Here is a 27,594-nt window from a genome sequence, read left to right as displayed (position 1 = left end):
GATATTTATATGCTTTTAAATGCTATTTTCTCAGGAAATACTGAACAGATTGATACCAGACCTGTAAAAGGCACTTCCCTGACCTGAGGACTACCTCTCGGCCAAATTTCAAGTAATTCTGTTCAGCCGTTCGGGCTGTACCTTCGACTAAAGGTCCTATGGAAAAATGCATGGGGAAAACGCGTTTTGGGACCCCCCTTTTTTCTCGGCCCCCGCTTGACGAATCACCCCGAGACTTTCAGGGTAGGAGCTGAGCGGAGCGCCCCATTAGTTTTGAAAATTTAGCGAAGATTCGTCAACCGGCGCCAAAGTTATTCAAAATAGAATTTTGAGATTTCCTATGGAAACACGGTCCTAACTATAACTATCTACTGGCGACCGCCAGTAGATTATATATATATATATATATATATATATATATATATATATATATATATATATATATATATATATATATATATATATATACACACACACATTTAAATGAATTCAGCACTGTGTATCTGATATTTGCTTTACCGCACTGAAGAAGGCATAAAGCTGAAACGCGCCTGCGGCTATTAAAGCTGATTATTTTTACCCCAAGAGCGCTCCAACCGTTTTTGAAGTAGTTGTGTAACTGGCGGGGTCCTACCCCTGCCTCATGGATGCACCCAATGCGAGTTCAGTCGGCTTGGTGGGAAGTTCGTGTACATATTCATTTTGGCCTGCCTGAACCGCCGCTGACAAACCCCATTGACGTTCATGGATTATCCAAATCCAGGGACGCCGGCCATTTGACTGACACCCGCGGAGAGAGTGTATCTAATCCAGCGGCAGATGAGGAGTACGATAAACAAAGGAACTTACCATCAATGAGGACTGGTGTGAGCAATGAGAGCCGGCATCCAATGAAAAACATCAAAAATGAAAATCATTTGGACATTGAGGTCTATTATTGATTTGTAATATTGAGGACGCCGACACATCATCATGCCGGAAGTGACTGCTGCCTTCTGATTGGCCAGAGATCAACCAATTACAAAGCTGGACAATTTAAATGAATTCAGCACTGTGTGTATCTGATATTTGCTTTACCGCAAAGAAGGCATAAAGCTAAAACGAGTCTGCGGCCATTAAAGCTGATTATTTTTACCCCGTGAGTGCTTCAACCGTTTTTTAAGTAGTTGCTTAACTGGCGGGTCCTAACCCCGCCTCATGGATGCATCCATCGCAAGTTCGGCGGCCTTGGTGGGAAGTGTATGGATGTATGTATGTATGTGTATGTATGTATATATATATTCACTTAAAAAACCATAGGTTTCACACATGTTATAGTTAGCTGGACATTTCACTCGTAAAAATCCAATGAAATTCCCCCGTTATAGTTAGTTCAGATAACTATAACTCGCGCGCCCGCAATCCACTGATCATGACGTCACATATTACATCACTCATGACATGGTCAGTGGCATCACTGATGACATCATCTTTGTGATAGAGTGGCGGTCGCGCGAGTTATAGTTATCTGAACTAACTATAACGGGGGAATTTTATTGGTTTTTTACGAGTGAAATGTCCAGCTAACTATAACATGTGTGAAACCTATGGTTTTTTAAGTGAATTTGCAAGGTTTTTGAAATGCTAATTCCTAACTATAACATGTGTGAAACCTATGGTTTTTTAAGTGAATTTGTAAGTTTTTTTAAATGCCAAGTTATGTATGTAATATATTTTTTATATATTTATTTTACAATAAACTACCTATGTATATAGTTATAGATTGACTGTATCCTGTAATATGGAATGGCTCGTTTAAAATGTTTTTTGTTTTTTTTAAAGGTTTTTCACCATGCGCGCACCTCGCGCGTACCCCGCGATTTTTAAAAAAAAAAAACTAAAATGTTTTTTTCACCCTTCGGGGTCCTTCAGGGACCCCCTGACAAAGGCTAGGGGGTCAGGAACTCTCTACCCTGCCCCCTTTTCACGTTCTCCACCTTTCTTTTACACTGTCACACAACAAACACACAAAATGGCGGCCGACACTTCCGGATTTCGACCGATTCGAATGTTGACTGACATGTAACCACCAATCAGAATTGCGCTCGCGCACGTTAGGGTGCGCGCTTATAGATATTTATGTACTTTTAAATGCAATTTTCTCAGGAACTACTGAACAGATTGACACCATATATGCAAAAGGCACATGCCTGACCTGAGGACTACCTCTTTGCCAAATTTCAAGTAATTTTGGTTCAGCCGTTCGGGCTGTACCTTCGACTAAAGGTCCTATGGGAAAATGAATGGGGAAAACGCGTTTTGGGACCCCCCTTTTTTCTCAGCCCCCGCTTGACGAATCACCCCAAGACTTTCAGGGTAAGAGCTGAGCTGAGCGCCCCATTCGTTTTGAAAATTTCGCGAGGATTCGTCAACCGGCGCCAAAGTTATTCAAAATGCAATTTTCAGATTTCCTATGGAAACACGGTCCTAACTATAACTATCTACTGCCGACCGCCAGTAGGAAATATATATATATATATACATATATTACCTACTGGCGGTCGCCAGTAGGTAGTTATAGTTAGGACCACGTTTCCATAGGAAAACCTCAACATTCTATTTTGAATAACTTTGGCGCCGGTCGATGAATCCTCGCGAATTTCTCAAAATAGGTGGGGCGCTACGCTCCGCTCCTACCCTGAAAGTCTCGGGGGGATCCGTCAAGCGGGGGCTGAGATAAAAGGGGGGTCCCAAAACGCGTTTTTCCCATGCATTTTTCCATAGGACCTTTAGAACGAGCTACAGCCCGAACGGCTGAACAGAATTACTAGAAATTTGGCAGAGAGGTAGTCCCTAGGTCAAGGAAGTGCCTTTTGTAGGTTTGGTGTAAATCTGTTCAGTAGATTCTGAGAAAATAGCCTTTAAATCAATATATATATCTGAGCCCGCTTACGGTACGCTTACCGTACGCTTACGGTAAGCGTACGGTGGCGTGCGCGAGCGCGATTCTGATTGGCTCTTAGATCTTAGTAAACATTCGAATCGGTCGAAACCAGGAAGCGGCGGCCGCCATTTTGTGTATTTCACTCTGAAAAAAAAGAGTGAAAACAAGGAAAGGGGGCAATGAGGAGAGTTACAGACCCCCAAACATTTGTAAGGGGGTCAAAGAAGGACAGTAAAGTACAAAAAAAAAAAAAAAACATTTATTGATTTGAAAAAAAATCACGGGGTACGCGTACGGTAAGCTTACGGTAAAAAAAAAAAATATATATATATATATATATATATATATATATATATATATATATCCTACTGGCTGTCGCCAGTAGGTAGTTATAGTTAGGACCCTGTTTCCATAGGAAATCCGCAACATTCTATTTTGAATAACTTTGGCGCCGGTTGAAGAATCCTCGCGAAATTTTCAAAACTAATGGGGCGCTACGCTCCGCTCCTACCCTGAAAGTCTCGGGGTGATTCGTCAAGCGGGGGCTGAGAAAAAAGGGGGTCCCAAAACGCGTTTTCCCCATGCATTTTTCCATAGGACCTTTAGACACAGCTACAGCCCGAACGGCTGAACAGAATTACGTGTAATTTGGCAGAGAGGTAGCCATAAGGTCAAGGAAGTGCCCTTTGTAGGTCTGGTGTAAATCTGTTCAGTAGTTCCTGAGAAAATAGCATTTAAATCAATATATATATCTGCGGCAGCTTACCGTGCGCTTACCGTGCGCTTACGGTAAGCTTACCGTACGCGTACGGTGCCGTGCGCGAGCGCGTTTCTGATTGGTTGTTAGATCAAAGTAAACATTCGAATCGGTCAAAACCAGGAAGTATCGGCCGCCATTTTCTGTCTCTCGCACTGAAAAAAAAAGGTTGATAACATGAAAAAGGGGCAATGAAGAGAGTTGCAGCCCCCCTAGCGTTCGTCAGGGGGTTCACGAAGGACCAAAAAGTATGAAAAATGAATTTAATAATTTTTAAAAAAAATCGCGGGGTGCGCGTACGGTAAGCTTACCGTACGCGTACGGTAAAAAAAAAGAATTAACAATCACATTTAATATATAAATCTAAGGACCCACAAGAGAGAAAAAAACAATTGATATTTTGTAAAAAATGGCGAGGCGTGCACGGTACGAAATGCGCCACGTGGGCGCTCGGTGCGCGAAGCGCACCGAGTGCCCACAGCGCGCGCACGGTGCGTGAGGCGCACCGTGCGCGCAAAAATTTAAAATAAATACATAACTTAGCATTTAAAAAACCGTACAAATTCACTGAAAAAACCATAGGTTTCACACACGTTATAGTTAGGAATTAGCATTTAAAAAACCTTGCAAATTCACTGAAAAAACCATAGGTTTCACACATGTTATAGTTAGCTGTACATTTCACTCGTAAAAAACCAATGAAATTCCACGTTATAGTTAGATCAGGTAACTATAACTTGCGCGACCGCAATCCACAATGTGTCATTTCAGATGTCATCATTGATGTGAAGAGTGATGTCACTGACCATGTCATGAGTGATGTAATATGTGACGTCATCAGCAGTTTATTGTGGGCGCGCAAGTTATAGTTACCTGATCTAACTATAACGTGGAATTTCATTGGTTTTTTACGAGTGAAATGTACAGCTAACTATAACATGTGTGAAACCTATGGTTTTTTCAGTGAATATATATATATATATATATATATATATATATACACACACACACACACACCCCCCCCCCCAACAAACAGTCATATAAGGCGATCACTCAGGGGGTAAATCCAATGATAGGTGTAATATGCAGTAACGCATTACGACTGTCTTGCGGTCTTGCTCACAGGTGTAGCAAGCTATATGGTCTGACACACCAGGATAAATAAGGCCTTCCAGCACAGGCAAGCCACTGAATATGGTAAAAAAAAAAAGGAAAATGCAAGCTAGTGTGTCATGGGCCCTACCATAGTGCAAGGAATGAAATAAGGCCCCTAGCCAATGTTTGAACTGTGAAATACAGCAATAATTAGGGTTCAGTGAGTCCCTAAGACCTCTGGCCCCCAGAGCACTGTACCTGCTGCACCGATGGAAGCTACACCCTTGAGCCAGGTATAACCATCCATAGAATATCTGACCTGTGGGGAGGTTACATGTTCTCCAGTTTTGGTGCAACACACACTCAATCTGCTTGGTCTTCCTTAGGTACAGAGAAATAACCTTTGGGCACTAAAGACCGCAGATCTGTTTAGCCGAACAGCCAGGTCTTGAGGGTCTTCCTGAAGGTGTTCAGGGAGGGGGCGCATCTGATATCTGCCGGTAGCTCGTTCCAGGTCTTGGCTGCAATGTGAGAGAAGAATCTTCCGCCTGCTCTGGCTCTGTGGATGCGCGGGGTTTTGGCCAGTGCGAGGATGGAAGATCGGATGTTCCTTTTGGGTACGTGGAAGTTGATTCTGTTGTTGAGGTATTTGGGTCCGTTGTTGTGTAGGCATTTGTAGGCATGAGTGAGGATTTTGAAAGTGACTCTTTTCTCCACGAGGAGCCAGTGGAGACTTCGTAGGTGTTGACTGATGTGTTCCTGTCGGGGGATGCCGAGGACGAGCCTGGCAGCGGTGTTCAGTATTGTCTGGAGTTTGCAGAGTAGGGCCTTGTTGATGCCGGCGTAGAGTGTGTTTCCATAGTCCAGTCTGCTGGTGATGAGTGCGTGGGTGACAGTCTTCCCTGACTCAGGGGGGATCCACTTGAAGGTCTTGCGGAGGATGCGGAGGGTGTTGAAACAGATGGAGGTGAAGGAGTTGACTTGTCAGTACATGGTGAGTGATGAGTCGAGTACGATGCCGAGGTTCTTGGCGTGGTATGAGGGGGTAGGTGGGCTACCGAGGGCGGTCGGCCACCAGGTGCCGTCCCATGCAGAAGGGGTGGTACCAAGGACGAGGACGTCTGTCTTCTCGGCTTTGAGCTTCAGGCAGCTGTTGGTCATCCAGACTGCGACGTCTTGCATTCATTTCTGGAAGTTGAGTTTGGCAGTGGTGGGGTCTTTGGTGAGGGAGAGGATGAGCTGGGTGTTGTCGCCATAGGATACGATGTTGAGGCTGTGTTGTCGTACGATGGCTGCGAGGGGGGCCATGTAGATGTTGAAGAGGGTAGGGCTCGGGGATAAACCCATTGGGACTCTGCAGGTGATTTTCGTGGGGTCGGAGAGGAAGGGTGGGAGTCTGATCCTTTGGCTTCTTCGGGTGAGGAATGATCGGATCCAGTCCAGGGCTGTTTCTGCGTTGTGTAGTCTGGCGACTAGTGTGCGGTGAAAGACGGTGTCGAGGGCCGCTGATAGGTCGAGTAGGATGAGAGCTGCGGAGTGGCCTTGGTCCAGGTGGGTGTGGATGTCATCTGTGGCGGCGAGTAGGGCGGTATCTGTGCTGTGGTTGCTTCGGAATCCGGATTGGGACGGGTCGAGGATGGCGTTCTCTTCAATGACTCGTGTCAGTTTCATGTTGACTGTTTTCTCTGCAACTTTGGCTGCGAAGAGGAGGAGCAAGATAGGCCGATAGTTCTTGAGGTCGGTGGGGTCAGCTGTGGGCTCCTTGATAAGAGGTCTGACTTTTGCGCGCTTCCAGTCATCTGGGACGGTGCCTGTTTTGAAATTAGTGTCGATGGTGCGTTGTAGTTTGAGTGCGATGGCAGCTGCGGCTCTGTGGTAGATGTGAGGGGGGCAGGGGTCAGTGGGGGCCCCCGAGTGGATGCTTTTCATGGTCGAGGCAGTATCTTCGGCCGTGATGGGTGTCCAGTTGGAGATGGTGAACTGGCTGGTGTTTCTGGGGGGCGGGGAGTCGTCTGTGCCACCTGGTGGATGGTCGATGAAGTTGTCGCAGAGGTTTTTGATCTTGAGGTGGAAATAGGTTCCAAGCTTGGCACAGAGGTCTTGGGATGGGGTGATGTCTGTGGCTTCGCTGCATGGGTTGGTGAATTCTTGAATGACACTGAAAAGCTCCTTGGAGTTGGTGGAGTTGGCCAGGATTTTGTTTTGGATGAAGATCCTCTTGGTGGCTCTGATCTTGTTGTGGTAGTCCGTCATGGCGTCCTTGTAGGTGGTGTGGTTTTCGGTTGTCTTGGTGTTTCTCCAGTTCTTCTCCAGGCGTCTGCAGGTGCGTCTGGCTTCTTGGAGAGCGGTGGTGAACCAGATGGCTTTCCTGGGGCGTTGTCTGTCGGGTTTGCGTAGCGGGGAGAGCTCGTCTGCGCAGTCGGAGATCCAGGTTTGGAGTTCTCTGGCTGCGTTCGGTGCCCAGGTGTGGTTGTCTCAGGTGAGGGTGGAGTTAAGTTGCTCGTCAGTAACCTTGCTCCAGTTCCTTCATGGTGGGCGTGGGGCTGGTTTGGGTGCCTTGGGTTTGTTGATGACGAAGTGTACGCAGTGGTGGTCGGTCCATGGTGGATGCATTGTGTGGCTGAATTGGATGCTGTTTCCTGCCGCGAAGATAGGGTCAAGGATGTGTCCTGCTCTGTGGGTCAGTGTGTTGACGAGTTGTTTAAGTCAGATGCTGGCGAGGTTGTCACGAAGGATAGTGGAGTTGGGGTTGCTGGGGTTGTCGAGATGGAAGTTCTTATATTATTAGACAGTATGAGTTCTTTCCACATCACGGGGAGGAAGGTGGGTTGGTGAGAAATATGTGGTTAGAGTCTCTACCAGAAAAGGGGTTACCAAAGGTAAGTAACTTGTTATTCTGATAGAGAGTTCTAACTGCAGATTCTTCACCTTGTGTATAGATGCCACATCAGTACCTCCCCAGGTGGCGAGTCTGTGGAACGGATCAGACTAGCAAATCCTGCAGGTCTGATCAGACAAAGTGCACATTCCACTGGACCAGGCTGTCCAGGCAGTAGTGCTTCGTGAACACGTGGAGGAACCTTCATGTAGCTGCCTGACATATGACCAGAACTGGCACACTGTGCTGCAGCATCATGATAGATGTCTTCGTTCTGATGGAAGGAGCGGGTAAACATTCTGGGGGCGGTACTTGGCTAGCTGATAGCAGCTCTTGACAACACAATCCATTGAGAGATGGTTCTCTTTTGCAAGGCTTTACCCTTTTGCTCCAGAGAAACTTATGCAAGTTGGTCATTCTGTCGGTACTCTCTGGTCCTATCATAGTACAAAGTGAGCGCCTTCTTAGAGTCAAGATGGTGGAGCCCTTGGAGGGGAGAGGTGGTGCGGAGAAAGCAGGCAAGGTGATAGATTGCCCTATATGGAACGGAGTGACTAACATGGGCAAGAACTGCTATTTCGTCCAGAAGACTAATTTATTCAGGAAGAACGAAGTGTATGGCGGTACCACTGACACCACCTGGTCGTCCACTCACTTAACTTGCTGAGGTTATCGTGATGAGGAATGCACTTGTCAGAGTTAGAACACGCAGGAGACAACTGCGCATTGGTTCGGTCCTGCATGCACATCCGGTAGATAAAAATTAAATGAAAGTCCCACTGCAGCATCAGAAATTGTGTTGGTGAAAACATGCGAGTTAGCCCTTTCAAAAACTGCATTACAATGGGTGACTTGAAGAGGAATGCCTGAATTGGTAAGCCTAAGAAAGCCAAAAAAATAACCTTTAACTTTTGACGCAGTCAAACCCTGGTGGGCTAAAAACAACAAAGGTTTCTCAGCATCCTGCATAAAGTGCGTTAGTAGATGGACATCTGACCTCCAGAATAACATTAACAACTTTGGAATGGGGGTTGAAAGCCCTCAAGTGTCTTGTTGTGACACTTGGCCTGCTGCTGCGACTGGAAGGTCTTCCTGAAGGGGCATTCGAAACAGGGGACATGCGCTCATGGCCAGAGGCTCTGGGTACCACACATCCCGCACCCATTTCAAAATTGCTAGGATGAGGCCCTGATCTCCCTTGATCTTTTTCAGCACTCCCAGCAGGAGAAGGGGCAGAAAGGCATACAGGAGTCCCAACTCCAATGCTGGCAAAAAGAGTCTCCGAGGGACTGCTTTGGGAGTTCCAACACGCACAAGCTTTGACACTGCGTGTTCTCTGTGATGCAAGTAGATCAAGCAAAGGTTCTCCCCAATGTTGGAAGATGTCCTGTGCTACCTCAGAGTATAAATTCTATTCATGATCAGCTAGCAACGTCGGATGAGTTTGCCTATACTAGCATTTAAAGATCCTGCCAGGTGACCAGTGAGATCCCCCTGAGCGCTCGGCCACTTCTGTTTGATGCAGTGTTTCCTGCCGGTCGTATTGTCCTTGGAGAACAAGTACCCAACAGCCCCTTGATGGTCAGGACAAATCTTCTGAGTGCAAAGCGAATTGCTTGCAACTTAAAGAGGAGGAAAGCCCTCACAGGAGACAAAGCCTTTGATCTCCACTTCTCCCAGATTACCTCACCAGCCAAACAACAATGCATCTGTCGCAACTGTTAGTTCTGGGTGGGGGTAGGGAGAGGGGGTTGCCACTAGTCCAACTGTATATGAGCAGTCACCCCTGCATATATTTTGAAATCTCCGTCAACATCTATATGGACTCTGACAAACCCCCTTTGTGCTAGGCCCAATGAGACTTCCGATCTCACTTGATGTGGTCCACGAGCAGAATGCAGGAGGCCCAGAAACCGGAGATCGACTCTCATGGAGACCCAGTTTCATTGTTGAAACACTGGGATTACAGCCAGAATGTCCCAGACTCATTGAGGTGGAGGAAAGTCTCAGAAGAGATTTGAATCCAGGATGGCTTTGATTAAAGGGAACCTTTGTGTAGGAGTCATGTGTGACTTTGGCACATTAATGGAGAAACCAGCGATGTCAACAGGTCGGCTGTCATCTGAAGGTGGTTGATGACTGTTTGAGCCGAGCCCGCCATCAGTAGCCAGTCATTGACGTATGGGAAGTCTAACATTTGTAACCTCTTAAAACGGGCCTTGCGACCACCATCACTTTGGTGAACACCTAAGGTGCACTGGTAAAGCCAAAGAGCAGCACGGAGAACTGATCCTGGCCTACCTGAAACCATAGGTCTGTGGGACAGCATGGCAGGAATGTGAAAAGATGTGCCCTCCAAGTACAGCGCGAACATCCAGTCTCCTGGATCCAGGGAAGACAGAACTTGGGCCAGGGTGAGCATCCTGAAATTGTTTAGAAGGCGTAGATTGAGCATAGGGTGAAGGTCTCCATCCTTTTTCGGAAACAGGAAATAACGAGAGTAGGAACCAATCCTGATCTCTGATGCTGACTTCTCTCCTGCTCAATTGGCCAAGAGAGCTTGAACTTCTCCACAGAGTATGGACAAGTAGAAGCTGGAGGTGTTGTAGTGGGGTTGGAATGTCTAGAGGATAGTAAAGAAAGGGTTGGGAGTATCCATTTTGTATGACCTTGACAACCCATTGATCAGACGTAATGCTCCACCAGCCGCGGAGGCGAAAGGCAATGAGACCTCCAACCAGGCGACTGCGGTCCAATAAGGACAAAATAAAATGGATTTGCGGCGGTTGTGGGGGGAGGAGTTATAGCTTTTGTCATTTGTTGCACCTGGGGGCCTGGACACTGTCTGCCTGATATCTGGCATCAAAAGGACTGGGAGCCCTGTTGAAGCTGAGGTGCATATTATCTTTGGCTCTGCAGTTATCCCCTACCAAAAGGGGTGCTGTTGCTGGAGGAACTGCTGAAGGGGCAGAGTTAAGCCAAAGAATGGGCAGTGGTCTTACTCTTCCTGAATCTTTCACAGGCTGAGTTTGCCTTCGCTCCGAACAGCCTAGAACCTTTGAAGTGCATGTCCATGAGGGACTGCTGGACACTGGATGAGAAGCCCATGGAGTGAATACAGGCGTGGTATCTAAGCACTATGCTTGTACCAACTGCCCTACCCAGACAATCAGTAGTGTACAGAATAAGTCTTATTGAGTATTTTGCCGCATCTTGTAAGGTTGGCGAGAGTTCCTCTGGGACAGCTGGCAAGATGCCCACCACCCTGCCCCATAACGCATGTGAATCTGCTCAGGGGGCATGATGTGCTGATGGAGCATAGGGAGAGGCTGGTGGAGGAGAATGTTTTGTGAATACTTTCATTCTTTTGGATTCCGTCAGGTGGAGTGGTAGGGAAATGAATTGGGGTTTAAATGGCTGGTAGATGCCTGCACCATTAACCTCTCTGGAGTAGGGTGATGAAGAAGAAATTCCAGGTCTCCAGGGGCAGGCCTGTGCTGCCTCGCCACCTGCCTATTGACAGATGGCCAAGATCCTGGTTTTGCCCAGGTGCCCACCAGAACATTGATCAGGGCCTCATTAAAGGGGAGCAGAGGTTCCTGGTTGGAATGTGCTGGGTTGAGAACCTCCATAAGCACATTAGTTTTGACCTCTTGAGCAGATAGAGTATTGTCAAGTGCCTCACGTGCTCTCATAATTACTGTAACAAAGGAGGCTGATTCATCTGTAGCCACAGTGGTATTAGGAAACAAAGGCCAATGTCTGGCAAGGTATCCAGACCTCTGACATCCTGGAGGTCATCAGAAATGTTGCCATCATCATATTGGTGGTCATCATCATCATTGTCCCCAATATCATACTGTGGAACATAGTCAGTTTCAGAGTGGGCATAATGTATAGGTCCATCTTGTTTGGGATGGGTCTCCGAGTCCAATAAAACTACAGACTCTGTTTCAGAAGTCAGTATCACCGTCGACACTTGCACCAGTGGCGGTGGTCATGTTGTCCAAGGTGGAATCGCGGGTGGTGCTGTGGCGGAAGTCAGCATGCCCAGGGAAGGGGTCAGCCTCTGAGCGAGGTCAAGAGCCACAGACAGTGTCAAGGACAAATTCGCTAACAGCAAACTGACTGGAGGCCTCGTCAATCCACGGGGCCTAAAGAACTCCAGAGGGATCCATAGTGGCTTTAAAAACCTGGACCATGGTCACTCTTCGCTGCTGGAGTTGTAGTGGTGTTGCTGTCCGTTCAGGTTAGTACTGAAATAAGACTAGCTTTGGAAATCGGTTTTTCGGAGAGAGAAAGACTGAGGCCTTGAGCATTGCGTGACATTGAATGGTGGAAGTGGCAGGACGCAAGAGACCTATGCTTTGAATTTTTGTGGGACTTCTTAGACTTACCCGAGACCCGTGAAGTCAATGACAAACAACCACGGGAGCTGCCTCGGGAGCGGAAGCGTGTCCACTCCCTGGACTGCGGCACCTTCAACTGTGAATGCTTTTTCAACCTAGAGAGTTCGGCAACAATAAGTTTTGGGCCGCGGATGCATTCTTGCTCATCTTGGTGCAGCACCGACAGTATACAGAGTCAAGTTTGGAGCCGACGCACCATAGACAGACCTCAGGGTTGTCCCTATCAGACATCTGTTGGTTACAGTCACACCACGGTCTAAACTCTGTCGTCTTAGGGGGTGACATTGTCTGCACACTTGCAGAAAAGATTTTGAGGGAAAGATCTCCATCAGCAGTGACTGTATTAGAGAAGTTCCAGACCAGCGTTGGTAGGCGCAGAAAGGAAGGAACTGAGATCAGTGAGTATAGGAAAGGCATGTATAAGGAGCCCAACGTAACATCCAAGGTGTTAGCGATCCTATTGCCACTCGAGGGAGTTGTTACAAATGTTTCCATATTCACAATTGGGGAAATTCACAAGATGGGGAATTTAGGTTTTCATTATAAAATGATTTTAAAACGAAAAGAAAAAGAAAGTTCTTTATATAAACTTGTTCGGAAATACCTATCCATAGGCATACACACTCTAATGCTTATCAATGTGAAAGATATCATGATGTAGCACCTCTTTAACACAAACTCCAAAATTTGCTTTGTTGCTCAACTCCAGCTGGATGTTGCGTTCACTGCTGGGACTTGACCAGTTGTGATCCATTTTCGTTGCTGTAACTTCTAAAGTGCCCCAGAAACATATTTTGTAAAGCAATACAAGTTAGCTGGCTTTCTGCAGTCATTGTTTAGATTTCTTCTTCTGCGTAGCTTACAAATAGGTAACTTCCCATGAATAGCAGATCTACCAACATTTGTTTCTTTCTGGCTACAGACCATAAAGCCTCTGTTATACATTTTCCACTAAAGAGTGAACTCCATGGTGAAGGGGCCAGTCAGGACAACCTATGTCACAATTTAGGTGTTCTAAAACATACTATTTGTCCATAACTTGAGATTTTGGCCTCAAGAGGCACAGATCAAGTACCATCTGGATAAGTTGGGATAGCCTATCCTACAACAATATCCCTCAACGTACTAATAATGGATGTCGCAATGGCTGCTCGTAGAATCATTCCTTGGTATTATATAAGATAGTGCAAATGTCAGTTGGGTGACGAGTCTCAACATCACATACAAAGTGATTGCTTTATATTTAATTTCCACAGTAAAGATGGCACACAGCTTAAATCAGTCCTGTGTACAGTAGTCAAAGAGAGACTGGAGTTAAAGGAAAATAAATGCAGCACAAAACAACGATGTAGAACATACAGCAAAACTCAAAAAGGCATAAGTTGATGATAAATTCAGGGAAAATGGACGCACAAAAGAATTAAAAGAAAGCTTAGTAGTGCAATATGTTCAAATATGCTTTCACCAAAAATTTAGCTATGGAGAGCCATTGCTCAAATGAGCGTTTAGCCTCTTCTCTTGAGAGTAAAGCAATTTAGGGAGATATTTGTGTGTTTTTCCTTATAAAGGTTTTGTTAGTAGAAAAAAGCAGTAAAATTATATACCGGGGAATTCCTTTTTCTTCGAATTTCATCTTTACCTTCTGTGTACATTTTAACACACCACTTTCCCGGTCGAGTAGACTGGACAACACAGCATTTTCCACCTCTGTACAGTCCTAGTGCTCACTTGTACCAACATAAAGAATCACCGTTATCACATAAAGGAGATGTTTGAAATGCAGTGTAAAGGCCTCACCCAAAACATCTCCAGACAAATGCTAATGGTAACAAGAACCTTCCGCTCACTGCATGCTTGTATGACTTACTAAGTAACTGTAGGTGTTCTGCAACTGAGCTCTTTGTCATATATAGGACTCCATAAACTATATTTTGGGTAAATGTGCTAGATGGTCAGGTCAAATATGTGGGGTATGGAGCAGTGAGTCTGGCTCACTGTATATGAACAAAACGGAAAGCACGTACCCTGTCGTGGACCTCGTTTTCTTCTGAAAGCTGCCCCAGTCTGTAAGGCCTCAAGCAGGCTGTCCATCACACCTGTTTCATCGCCTTCTGTGGAAAAACAAAGATCATAATATAGACGAGGGTAAAGCTATAATCACAACTTCCAACCAACAACCCGTATTTCCTCTCTCTTGCATTTTTTCTCTCTCTGGATTGGGACCAAACATTTTGGTAACCATGAAGATTTACTTTAACAATCCTGTGATTAGCACAAAGAACACAGACTTGTTTTTGGATGACTGAATGCAGACTAGCATTTTCGTTTTGACCATCAGAAAAGCTCCAATTTTATTTGTTAAACCCAACTAAAGTATCGGTACGGCGGTGGCACCTGCAAGTTTGAATGAAATGCTGCAGCAGTTGAGAGGATACCATTCAAGGAGCTAAACGGCAGCCCAATGCATTTTACAATAAAGAGATTTAATTAGCAGTAATTACCGAAACTCAGGTACCATATTTTAGCAGGATGATAGCCAAGCAAACAGCTGTCACATACAGTTAGGCCACTTAAACACTGCCCTTGCACCATCAGAAGAACATTTGAAGAATAAGCCCATGCAGCATTCCATTCATCTTGTATGTGCAACAGCACATTTATCAAAACACAGACAGGAATAGAAACAGCAGGTTTTAAAGCAAATATGTCCCTAGTTCCTACAACTGCTTTCAAAATGTGTAGATCTGAGAAGGTAGATGAACAGATTAAGATGTTGGAGGGTAGATGCCCAGACAACTGATTAACTTAATAGTTAGTGATTAGTAAATCGCTGCCCGAACTGCACTGATGAAGCTCATAAAACAGAAAATGGTGGCACATGGTGCGGTTTACAGTACAATTAAACAAGCCTTGGTAATGCCAGCATGTCTCACTTATGACGGTTGACAGGGGGGCCGAGACAAAGGTTTGGCCCACGCCCCCTGACAAGGTGTCTGTAAGGAGCTCATTAAACGGTCAAGGGCTCAATAGACAACTGTCCTGGCTCTGAAAGAATGCTGATCTTGACCTCCAAGGTGGGAAGCTGGAGGATAATGACTTCAGCCACCCTATGCATAACCATGGCATGGGAAGCACTCTCCTCAGTGGCAGGGCCAAGGGGTGAGAGGAGATCGGACTGAGAGAATGCATCAGTTCACTAGCTTCCTGCAGGTCGCTACACCAATTCTCTCATGATAAGGATTGGCCAGTCTCATCACCTGTACTGTAATCATTCTGCGAATCCGTACAGAACAGAGGAATGCAGGGTGTACTGTTGCAGTTAGGGAGGCAGATCAAGCAGAGGGTGTGGAGCCGCAACAGCAGGCAGGCATAACTATAATCGTGGTCGAACAAGTGTTGACTTGACGTCAGAGAAGACAATTGGGGCCTCGTCTTCTGGAGGCATGGACCGCGGCGCAAGCGGATGATTCAAGGGTGGAGCCAGTGGGACCCTGTTATGAGCTCAGAGGGAGCAGCTGAGGCTAAGGGTGCATGGCGCTACCAACTGACATGCAGAGGTACTTCTAAAAGGTTTTTAGATCTATTCTGATGCCTGGGGAATATTTAAAAGGTGAGGAATCTGCGGATAGAAGTCTCTATCAGAAATCATTAAACATAACAAAGTAAAGAACAAGTTACTTACCTTCGGTAACGATGCATCTATAAAAGATATAGGTTAGTTGTAGATTCCATACCTTAGAGTCAGCCCCAGGCGTCAGACTTGATCCAGATAATTCTTTTTTGGCAGTACCCCTGCGCGTCGACAGGAGGAGTCAGTCGACTCCGCGTCGCCGGGATGACATTGCGGTGCCTACTTAGACACTGCCCCTGCTCGCTGCAGTCAGTTCTGACAACTTTCCACGCCAGTAGCGCAGAGCCATGAAAGACACTGACCACTGTACCACAACTAGGGCCCTATAAGGGAGTACCTACCCTAGATGTCAGTTCGCAGAGCGGGGAGGACGGGTGGGCGGTAAGGAATCTACAACTAACCTATTTCTCTTACAGATACATCAATACCGGAGGTAAGTAACTGGTTCATCTTAAAGAGACAGTTAGTTGTAGATTCCTTACCTTAGAATAGATACCCCAGCAATACCATCCCGGTGGTGAATCTGCAAACTAAGTTCACACAAGAAAGTCCTAGAGGACCGAACGGGCAAAATAGCCATCCCTCCGGACTTGGCTATCCCGGCAGTAATGTATGGTGAACATGTGCATAGATGCCCACGTGGCTGCCAGGCAGTTGTCAAGAAGTGGGATTCCACATGCCAATGCAGTGGTTGCTGCCGTAGCCCTAGTAGAATGAGCACGCAGCCCCACTGGAGGTTCCTTTTTCGCTAAAGCGTAACAGACTTTAATACAATGGACAACCCATTGAGAGATGGTACACTTTTGAACAGCCCGACCTGTATAGATGGTACACTTTTGAACAGCCCGACCTGTCTTGGCATCATCATAGCCCACGAAGAACTGATCATCCTCCCGGAAATCTTTTGTGCGGTTGATGTAGAAGGACAGCGCACGTTTAGGGTCCAGAGGGTGAAGTCTCTCCTCCTCCTTGGAAGGATGCGGAGATGGGAAAAAGGTGGGCAAAGGGATCGTTTCCACTATGTGAAAAGATGTAACCACTTTAGGAAGGAATGAGAGCAAAGCACCACTTTGTCCGGATGCACAGAGAAGAAATGGGGCTTAGAAGATAGCCTAAAGCTCACTCACCCTGCAAGCAGAAGTGATGGCAACAAGGAAGGCAGTCTTCAGAGTGAGGGGCCTGAGAGGACAGATGTGAAGAGGCTTGAAGAGAGCACGCATAAGATAGGTTAGAACACGATTCAAGTCCCACTGGGGCATTATGAAAGGAGATGGAGGAAAGAGAGGAGTAATGCCCTTAAAGATTCTATTTACAATAGGGGACTTGAATAAAGAGGGCTGATCTGGCAGCCGAAGAGAAGCAAAGATGGCTGCAAGATAGCCTTTGAGAGTGCCCAGAGCTGAGCCCTGCTGTGCCAAAGCTAGTATATACAAAAGGACCTCCGAAAGAGGGAAAGAAAGGGGATCCACAGCCTTTGCCATGCACCATGCCACAAACCTCTTACATCTATAGGCGCATACCGATTTAGTGGTCGGACACCTGGCTACCATCATGACATTATAGACTTCGGGCGGAACGTCAAAAGTGGTCAACTGTTGCAGTTCAATCTCCACGCAAGGTGGTGGAGACTGGACAGGTTCTGGTGAAGAACCATCCCCTGCTGCTGCAACAGAAGATCCTCCCGAAGGGGCAGTCTTATCGGGGGAATCAATGGCCATGCTCAGGAGCTCGGGGGAACAAGACTCTTCGTGCCCAGTTCGGAGCCACAAGAATAACTTGGGCCCGGTCGCACTTGATCTTCAGCACTCGGGGCAGAAGTGGTACAGGCAGAAATGCGTACAGGAGGCTGCAAACCACTTGTGACGAAAAGCGTCGCAGAGCGAGTGCCGCCTTGGAAACTCCAACGCGCAGAACTAACATTGTGCGTTCTCTTTGGTGGCGAATAGATCTAACCAAGGTACCAGGTGTTGAGCCACCAGGGTCATGCCCTGATGTTTCAACCATGTCAAGAGGCGAAGAGCCTCTTGACATAGGGTCCACAACCTGCCCCCCGCCCTGTTTGTTGCAGTACCACATGCCGGTGGTGTCGTCTGTGAACACCAGCACCACCTTCCCTTTGAGAGAGGAAAGGAATGCTTTCAGTGTCAGGCACATCACCCGGAATTCCAACAGGTTGATATGGAGCCCGGACTCCTCCGGAGACCAGACGAACAAGTTACTTACCTTCGGTAACAATATTTCTGTAAGAGATATAGACTAGTTATGGATTCCTCACCTTAGATTTACCCCCAGGCGTCAGACTGGATCCGGAGAAATTTTCTTCAGCAGTACCCCAGAGAGTCGATAGGTGGCGTCGGTCGACTCCGCGTTCGGCGTTGGAGTCGTGGTCGCCAAAATGACGTTGCGGTATCTACTTAGCAGCCGCGCTCGCGTGCCGACGTCAGTTCTTTAAACAACATTCCACGCCAGAAGCACAGAGCCATGCAAGACACTGACCACTGGTGCGCAAAACTAGGGCCCTGAAAGGGAGTCCCTTACCCTAGAAGTGAGATTGCAGAATTGGGAGGATGAGTGGGGCGGTGAGGATTTCATAACTAATCGATGTCTCTTACAGATATATCGTTTTCGAAGGTAAGTAACTTGTTCATCTGAAAGAGAGAATTAGATTTGGATTCATCACCTTAGAATAGATACCCCAGCAGTTCACACCAGAAAGACCTGGAGAACAGAACGGCCAAAGTAGCTGTCCCCCCCGGACTTAGCTGTCAAGGCAGTAGTGCTTGGTAAACGTGTGCAGTGAAGCTCACGTAGCAGCCTGGCAGATGTCAAGAAGGGGGACTTCACGTCTCAAAGCAGTAGTGGCTGCCGTCCGCCTGGTGGAATGGGCAAGCAACCCCACCGGAGGTTCCTATTTCGCTAAGGAATAGCAGATTTTGATGCACAGAATGACCCATCGGCAGATGGTTCGATTATGCACGGCCAGACCTTTCTTGGCACCCACATTGCCAACAAAGAGCTTGTCATTCACCCGGAATTGTTTTGTGCGATCCAGATAGAATGAACGCGCATGTTTTGGATCCAGACGGTGGAGCCTCTCCTCCTCTTTAGAAGGGTGTGGGGGCGGAAAGAAGGTGGGCAAAGTGATGGTCTGTCCAATGTGGAAAGAGGTAACCACTTTGGGAAGGAAAGAAGGCCTAGTGTGAAGGACAACTTTGTCCGGATGAACAGACAGGAAAGGAGGTTTGGAAGAAAGGGCTTGAAGGTCACTCACCCTGCGAGCAGAGGTGATGGCAACGAGAAAGGCAGTTTTAAGGGTGGGAAGTCTGAGAGAACAGTTATGTAGCGGCTCGAAGGGAGCGCACATAATATAGGTAAGTACCAGGTTCAAGTACCACTGGGGTTTTACAAAAAGGGTTGGAGGAAACAAGTGAGTAATGCCCTTAAGGAAGCGATTTACAATAGGGGACTTGAAAAAAGAGGGTTGGTCAGGCAGCCGAAGGATAGCTGCAATGGCCAAAAGATATCCTTTGAGAGTGCCCAGAGCAGAGCCCTATTTGGCCAAAGAAAGAATGAGGAGGAGAACCTCTGAAAGGGGGGCAGAAAGGGGATCAACAGCCTTTGCTATACACCATGCCACAAATTTGTTCCATCTACAGGTGTATACCGTTTTGGTGGAGGGACGCCTGGCTGCCAAGGTAACATTACAGATTTCGAGAGGAAGGTCGAAAGCTATCAACTGTCCCTGCTCAATCTCCACACAAGGAGGTGGAGGCTGGACAGGTTTGGGTGGAGGACCGTCCCCTGCTGCTGCGACAGAAGATCCTCGTGAAGAGGGAGTCTGCTCGGAGGATCGATGGCCATGTGTAATAGCTCGGGATACAAGACTCTTCCTGCTCAATCCAAGGTCACAAGAATGACTTGGGCCAGGTCACGCTTGACCTTCTTCAGCACTCTGGGCAGAAGTGGTACAGGCGGAAAGGCATATAGAAGACTGCACCTCCATTTGTGACGAAAAGCGTCGCCTAGCGAGTGAAGCCTTGGAAATTCCAACTCGCAGAATTGCTGACATTGCATGTTCTCTTCGATGGCGAATAGATCTAACTAAGTCTCTCTCCACTGCTGAAAGAGACCTTGCAACATCTCAGAGTGAAGACGCCATTCGTGATCCATCATACAACTGTGGCTGAGTTTGTCCGCCCTGGTGTTCAGAGAACCTGCCAGGTGTTGAACCACCAGAGATATGCCCTGATGTTCCAGCCATGTCCAGAGGCGGAGAGCCTCTTAACATAGGGTCCACAACCCCACCCCGCCCTGTTTGTTGCAGTACCACATGGTGGTGGTGTTGGCTGCCCTACTCTATCCCGGACAGAGGGAAGGAATGCCTTTAGTGCAAGACGAATTGCCTGAAGCTCCAGAAGGTTGATGTGGAGCTCAGACTCTGGCGGAGACCAGAGGCCTCTGATCTCCGCCTCCCCATGTGGCCGCCCCACCCCAGAAGTGATACATCCGTCACCACTGTGAACTCTGGTTGGGGAATGGAGAGGGATCTGCCGTTGACCCAATCCTGGATCGTTAGCCACCACTGCAATTGGTGTGCAGTGCCCTCCGAGATCTGGACGCAATCGGAAATATTCCCTCGGATGCTGTGCCCACTGGAAGTTCAGGTCCCACTGCAGCGCCTGCATATGCCACCTGGCATAGTCCACCAGCAGGATGCAGGAGGCAATGAGGCCCAGTAGCCTCAGGGTCATTCAACCCGAAACCCGGGATAGAGGCTGAAAGATCGGAATCATACCCCAAATATTCCAGACTCGCTGCTTGGGAGGAAAAGCCTGAAACTGCACTGTGTCCAGAACCGCTCCAATGAAAAGGAGCTTTTGATAGGAAATCAGGTGTGACTTCGGCACATCGATGGTGAACCCCAGCGAATGCAGGGGGTCGGCCGTAGTCTGGAGATGGAAGACGGCAGCCTGGGGTGAGCCCGCCTTCAACAGCCAGTCGTTGAGTTAGGGGAAGACTGGAACCCCTGATCTGCACAGATGACCTGCGACCACCTCCATCACCTTCGTGAACACCCGAGTGGCGCTGGTAAGACCAAAGGGGAGCGCGGTAAACAGAAAGTGCTCGTGGCCTACCGCGAACGCAGGTACCGCCGATGGGCCGGCAGGACGGGGATGTGAAAATAAGGTTTCTGCAAGTCCAACGCTACCATCCAGTCTCCAGGGTGGAGGGCAGGCAGGACCTGAGCCAGTGTAAACATTTTGAAGCAGCTGACATTCCTGAGATCCAAGATAGGACGCAGGCCTTTGTCCTTCTTGGGAACCAGAAACTAGCGGGAATAGCAACCACGACCTACTTCTGGCGCAGGGACCCTCTCGATAGCTTACTTGACCAAGACAGCAGAGACTTCCTGGCGGAGAAGCGCCAAATGATCCTCTGACATGCGATCGAAAGACAGCGGCATGGAGGGAGGGGCAGTTTCGAAGGGGAGGGAGTAGCCCCTTAGGAATATTTACAAAACCCACCTTTCCGACGTGATGGATAGCTAGTGGGCGAGGTGATGGCGAATCCTGCCACCCACTGGCCATTGATGGGCCTGAAATGTCAGACTAGGCTGGTTGGGAGGCTACAGCAGATGGAAAAAGGGTGCACTGGACCGCCCGCTGGCTCCCAGACCCACGAGGTTGCTGGGTCCCACGTCCACAGCCAAGCAGAGGCTGGGCAGCTTGCGTGAACTGGTGGCTAGGCTGGGCCGGACGGTGCTGGGTGCCCCTTCCGTAGCCACTTAAGGGGCAAAAAGCAGACAAGAGTGGTCGGGAAGGCGCAGCGAGGCCCAAAGATCTTGCATTAGACCGAGAATCTTTAAAGCGCTCCAGCACCAAGTATACTTTGTCGCCAAAAAGACGACGACCATCAAAGGGCATGTCCAGCAAACTTGACTGGACATCCTCTGAAAAGCCAGGTTTCCTCAACCAGGCGTAGCGCCCAAGGGCTACCAACGTGGCAATCATTCTGCCCGGTGAGTCGGTGGTATCCAGTCCATATCCGATTGTGAATTTGGCAGTGTCTCTTCCATCTGCCACTGCCTGGGAGAGAATGGCCCGAGCCTCCTGCGGGCACTGAGGAAGCACCTGCGCAACCGTATCCCATATGGTGTGGGAATATCGGCCCAAGAGGCATGCTGAATTCACAGACCGCAGCGCTAAGCTGGAGGAAGAGAACATGCGCTTCCCAAGATGTTCCAGCTTCTTGGATTCCCTATCTAGGGGTGCAGAAGGGAATGCGCCCTTTAAAGAAGAGGTTTGGACCACTAAGCTCTTGGGGGAAGGGTGTTGGGTGAGGAAAACTGGGTCGCCCGGGGACTGCCGATGGCAGCGGGCAATCGTCCTTTCCACAGAATCCCCTGTGCTGGTCTTGGACCAGGTGCCCAGGAGCACGTCGTGAGGGCTTCGTTGAAAGGCAGAAGGGGTTCAGAGGAGGATGCCGCAGGCTGAAGCACCTCTGTCAGGAGGTTATTCCTGTTTGCCAATACCTTGAGCTCAAGGCCCAAGACCTTGGCCGTCATTCGCACCACCACAGCGTAGGGCGCTCCCTCCTCAGTAGCGACGGTAGGGGGAGAAAGCATGCCAAGGTCTAGAGAAGTGTCCAGACCACTGGAGTTACCCAGGTCCTCTCCCAGTCCTCACTACCACCTTCTGGGCGGTAGGGAATACCAGCGATAAACAGGGGAACAAAGGTACCCTCCGACGTCGGTCTGGCTCTGAGTCCATCTTGGGGGTGAGGATGGCCTGGATCCTCCGAGGCACTCTGGCACCGGGGCTGGAGCCGTCTACATCGAAGGCCCAGGGCCCGAAACCGGCTCCGTGGGGCCCGAAGATGTGCCGGCAGAGTCGGACTGCTAAAAGATGAGGTGGAGGGCCTTGTAGAACTTGCTTTGGCTCCCAGAAACAGGGATAGGCACAGAGTCGTCCCTGAAGTAGGCACCAGAGACGGAGCCTTAGAGCGGCAAGGATCCAAATCTCATATTGCATCAGCCGACCGATGGGGAGAAGGCGAAGAGCGCCGGTGCTACTTCGCCTTCTTCTTCTTGGACTTACCTGAGGATCTCGAAGACTTGGAGTGTGACGAGGTGTGGGGCTCCTCGAGCGGCCTTAAGACTTCCTCTCGAAGGAGACCAGGAACGACGCTGAGCCAACCGCCGGGCCTCCAATTACTTCCGGGACAGTTCCCTCAAAGACTTTGGATTCATGGCCCGGCAGACAGAGCACGACTTCAGGCTGTGGTCACGCTCCAGAGACCAAAGGCACAAGAGTTGCGGACCAGTCACTGACATCAGCTTTTACCATACATTTTACATCAGTCTAGCTTTTCGTAACACTATAAATACCATGTGTTACCATTACCAAAGATAATGACACACTATGTAATTATCTCATGAGAGTAAAGTCTGTGGTATCTCTGCCGAGATTCTAAATAATCTTTAAGTCGCACCAGATGTGAGTGAGAGCCAGCGATCATCTCATGGAGCCATAAGGCCACCTATGAAAGAAATGTCAATCTGAGTCATTAAGTCAAGAACCATCAAGTGTATATTCACCTATAAGGCCATACTGCAAAGCTCATCAACATCAAACACTCCCAGAAAGGACAGCTATTGGTTTAATTATGTGATTTTATTTCATGAAAAATGCACAATAATGCCTTTTATTTTGCTCAATATTTAAACTCAGCACGTGCAACTAGTGGTTTAAACTGAAATCCATCATCTGCTCTGACCAGGTTCCACGAATAAGGTGCAACATTGTTCTCATTAAAATAAGAATTATCTTTTAAATCTAGTAAGAATTAGTATGGGGCCAACTGATGCGTATTTGGGTATCTCCACTCAGTAAAGCTATCTTTCAATAAGAGCTATTGTTTATTTATTATGACTGCAGAAAAAAGGTGTTGTGTGATAGGACAGAGCACCTCAGTAGGCGCAAAATACTGGAGGCGTAACTTTACAAATACAAAATAGCTTGCTTGGCACACGACCATCATGTAATGGGCAAAGTTAGTTTAACCCCTTCTGTGCCCCGCCCTTTCCACGCCCTGTGCCGGGCGTTTCATTAGTGGGTGGGGTTCATGACGAGATAGTCTCGTCATGGGCACAGCGCAACCGCGCTCCATGACGAGACTATCTCGTCATGGGCACTGAAGGGGTTAATGGGTCCAGCAACAGAGCTCCCGCTTCAGTTGGTTGGGAGCGACTTGACCATAATAAACAAGAACCTTCCGTCACACATAATGAAGAACAGGTAGAGTGTTTGCCTTAAGGCTAAAATCAATTGCCTGAAATCATCCCTTGAAAAGAAGACTTTCAGGGCTGAGGATGAATTTAATCATGCAAAAGTATACAAAGTGTCTGAAGGTTTGAGGCCTTTTGTATAGGCAAGTGGGGGGTTTGCTTTTGGTGGAGAGAACCTGTCTGAAACTGAAGATGATTTGATCCTACTGAATACATCTAATCTCACTCTGCAAGACAGGCTGCCTGTTATAGTGCTGAGCCACTGGAAAGATCCAATGTGCCATAGATCTGAATGTAATGGAGTTCCACACTTTTTGGCGCACTGGAAAATCCACAGCAATTGCACACCTGGCTTGGAAATGATTCATTACATCCAGGTTAACCATATTCAAGATCCAGAACCTCAACGTGAAGATGCATACGCAAAAAAGGGGACAGGAGTGTTACAGCACACAAACCTCCCACAAAGATACTCCTTTCCTGACATAATGGATTACACTTTAAACCTAAACAATTACATATCATTCACTTTGAAGGAGAAAATAATCAACTTCTGCTGATTTTTTAAAGATAAACTGAGATAAAAAGACTGTCCTGCCTTATCCTTTTCAATAAATTGGAAGCCCATAATAACAGATATTACACTATTTAGGAAAAAGTTAGTGCCAAAGTGTTTTTTGCCTTACAGAGGAAATAACACACCAAAATCTTCAGAAGATAATTCTCAAGAGATGGCAACTTTAATTCACTGGTAGAAATTAAAACAACATTTGCAACAGAGAGCCTATTACATGTGTATTTCCAATTATTAGGGTTGAGGTCTCCCAGCTTGTACCGCTGAACAAATTTCTTATAGCAACCTCTGTAAATGGAAGTGGTAGTAGGCTTCTGGCCTGCTGTAGTCTGTGACTTCAGCAGGTAAACAAAAGGAATTTAGCGGACACTGCTCAATCTTCATGCTTATAGCTGGAAAGTTTGCGAACTGGGGTGGAGGACCCGACCATCCTCCTGAGAGAGCAGGCCCACCCTTTCTTAGAGAGGAAGAGGTGGTCAAATGGTAAGTGCCAACAAATTGGTAAATCAGATGCTCCATGCATAGTCAGATCAGCTGCTCTTGATCCTACCACAGAACTTAGACAAAATGCAAGATCAGCTGAAATGAGGACAGCAGGCCCTACGACCTGTTAAGCAAGTTACTTACCTTTGGTAACACCTTATGAGGTAGAGTCCTTACCTTTGAATAGATACCCAAGCAATATCACCCCTGGTGGTGGGTCGGTGGAAAAACTCAGACTAAGAAGTCCTGCAGGACTGAACGGGCCAAGTGTCTGTCCCTCCGAACTCGAATGTCAAGGCAGTAATGTTTAAAAAACATGTGCAGAGACGCTCCTGTTGCTGCCTGACAGATGTCCAGGACTGGAACTCCACAGGTTAGCGGAATGGTCGCAGGCTTAGCTCTAGTGGAATGAGATGTCAAGCCTTCAGGAGGCTGCTTCTTGGACAGTGCGTAGCAGATCTTGATGTACAGAATGATCCATTGAGAGATAGTCCGCTTCTGCACTGCCTGACCTTTCACCTCAACATAACCCACGAAGAGTTGGTCGTCCACCCGGAACTCTATTGTGTGGTCAAGGTAGAACGACAACTCTCTTTTTAGGTCTAGATGGTGGAGTCGCTCCTCTTCTTTAGAAGGATGTGTAGGAGCATAGAAAGTGGTCAAGGCTGCCCACATGAAATGGTTTTGGCAGGTAAGAGGTCCTAGTGTGAAGCACCAGTTTGTCATAAAACCTGATAGGAAGGTAGACTTGGATGATAAAGCCTGCAGCGCACTCGCCCTCGGGCCCGATGTAATCACCACAAGAAAGTTTGTTTTGATGGTGAACAGCCTGAGGGGACAATTGTGTAGAGGCTTGAAGGAGGACACACCAAAAAAGTGAGAACCAAATTAAGGTCCTACTGAGGCATAATGAAAGGGGAAGGTGGGAACATCTGTGGAAGACCATTAAGAAATCTATTTACAATGGGAGACTTAAATACGGAGGGTAGGTCAGGCAGCCTCAAGCAGGCAGACATGGCAGAAAGATACCCTTTCAAAGTGCCCAGAGCAGAGTGCGCATGGGCAAGGTTCAAATTAAAAAATGAAACATAAGAAAGAGAGGAAGAACGAGGGCCTATAGACTCTTCTGTACAATGTGATACAAACTTCGTCCATTGCAGGTGTATACCATTTTGGCAGAGGGACGCCTGGCTGCCAGAATAACATTACAGATTTTGGGAGCAAGGTCAAAAGCTATCAACTGCCGCTGTTCAATCTCCACGCAAGAAGGTGAAGAGTTGATAGGTTTAGGTGGAGAACCCTCCTTTGCTGCTGCGACAAAACAAAAGATCCTCCTGAAGGGGCAGCATGATCGGAGGATCGATGACCATGTGCAGAAGGTCAGGGTATCAGACTCTCTGTGCCAAGTCCGAGGCCACAAGAATGACTTGGGCCCAGTTGTTTCTGACCTTCTTGAGAACTGTGGGCAGGAGTGGTATGGGCATAATGGTGTACAGGAGGCCTGAGCGCCACTCGAGACAAAAAGCGGATTCGAGTGAGAGCCGACTTGGAAACTTCAGTACGCAAAACTGCTGATATTGCGCAGAGGCAAACAGATCTAACAAAGGATCTCCCCACTGTTAAAAGAGACCTTGCACCACCTCTGGGTGAAGACGCCATTCGAGATCCGCTAGGCACCGATGACTGAGTTTGTGCACAATGGCGTTCAAGAAACCTGCTCAGTGTTAAACTACTAGGGAAAAGCACTGCTGTTCCAGCCATGTCCAGAGACGCATGGTCTCTTGACAAATGGTCCATGATCCCACTCAGCCCTGTTTGTTGAACTATCACATGGCGGTGGTATTGTCCGTAAATACTTGAACCAGCCTTTCCTTGATGGACGGTAGAAAGGGTTTCAATGCCAACAGAATCCCAGAGTCAACTGCCAGAGATCAGAGTCCTCTGATCTCCACCCCTCTCAGATGGAGTGACATCTGTCACTACTGTGAGATCTGGTTCAGGAAGGGAGAGGGGTTCGTCTCTGACCCAATCGCGGTTTGTTAGTCACCATTGCAATTCATTTGCAGTTCCCTCGAGATCTGGACCATGTTGGAGAGATTCCTCTGATACTGTGCGCACTGGAAGTTCAGGTCTCGCTGAAGAACATGCATATGCCATCTGGCTCGTGTCACAAGCAGGATGCAGAAGGCCATGAGGCCCAGCACCCTCAGAGTCAGACTCACCGAAATCCAGGATAGATGCTGAAACATGGGTGTCAAAGCCCGAATATCCTGGACTAGCCGCTCAGGATGATTAGCCCGAAAATGAACTGTGTCCAGAACAGCTCAGATGAAAGGGAGGGTCCGAGACAGAATCACAAGTGACTTCAGCACGTTGATAGTGAACCACAGCGAATGTAGGAGGTCTGTTGGAGCCTGGAGGTGGGAAACGACAGCCTGTGGTGAGCCCTCCTTCAGCAGCCATTCGTCGACACAAGGGAAGGCTGGCACCCCGGATCTGCACAGATGAGCTCCGACCACCGTCACACCTTGGTGAGCATGCAAGGGGCATTGTTAAG

The 27,594-nt window shown here is 47.8% G+C and overlaps 1 protein-coding gene across 1 annotated transcript in view; it reads right to left on the bottom strand.

Annotated features, from left to right (window-relative positions):
* DIAPH1 (diaphanous related formin 1) overlaps positions 1-27,594 on the bottom strand; it is an 867,093-nt gene that overhangs the window by 39,997 nt on the left and 799,502 nt on the right. The window contains exon 27 of the mRNA XM_085617784.1: positions 14,087-14,173. Coding sequence (XP_085473910.1) covers positions 14,087-14,173 — 87 coding nt within the window. The remainder of the gene's footprint in view (positions 1-14,086; positions 14,174-27,594) is intronic.

This window comes from Triturus cristatus, chromosome 7, assembly GCF_964204655.1.
Source record: "Triturus cristatus chromosome 7, aTriCri1.1, whole genome shotgun sequence".
Lineage (NCBI taxonomy): Eukaryota > Metazoa > Chordata > Amphibia > Caudata > Salamandridae > Triturus > Triturus cristatus.
This window is presented reverse-complemented; position numbering and strand designations above follow the sequence as displayed.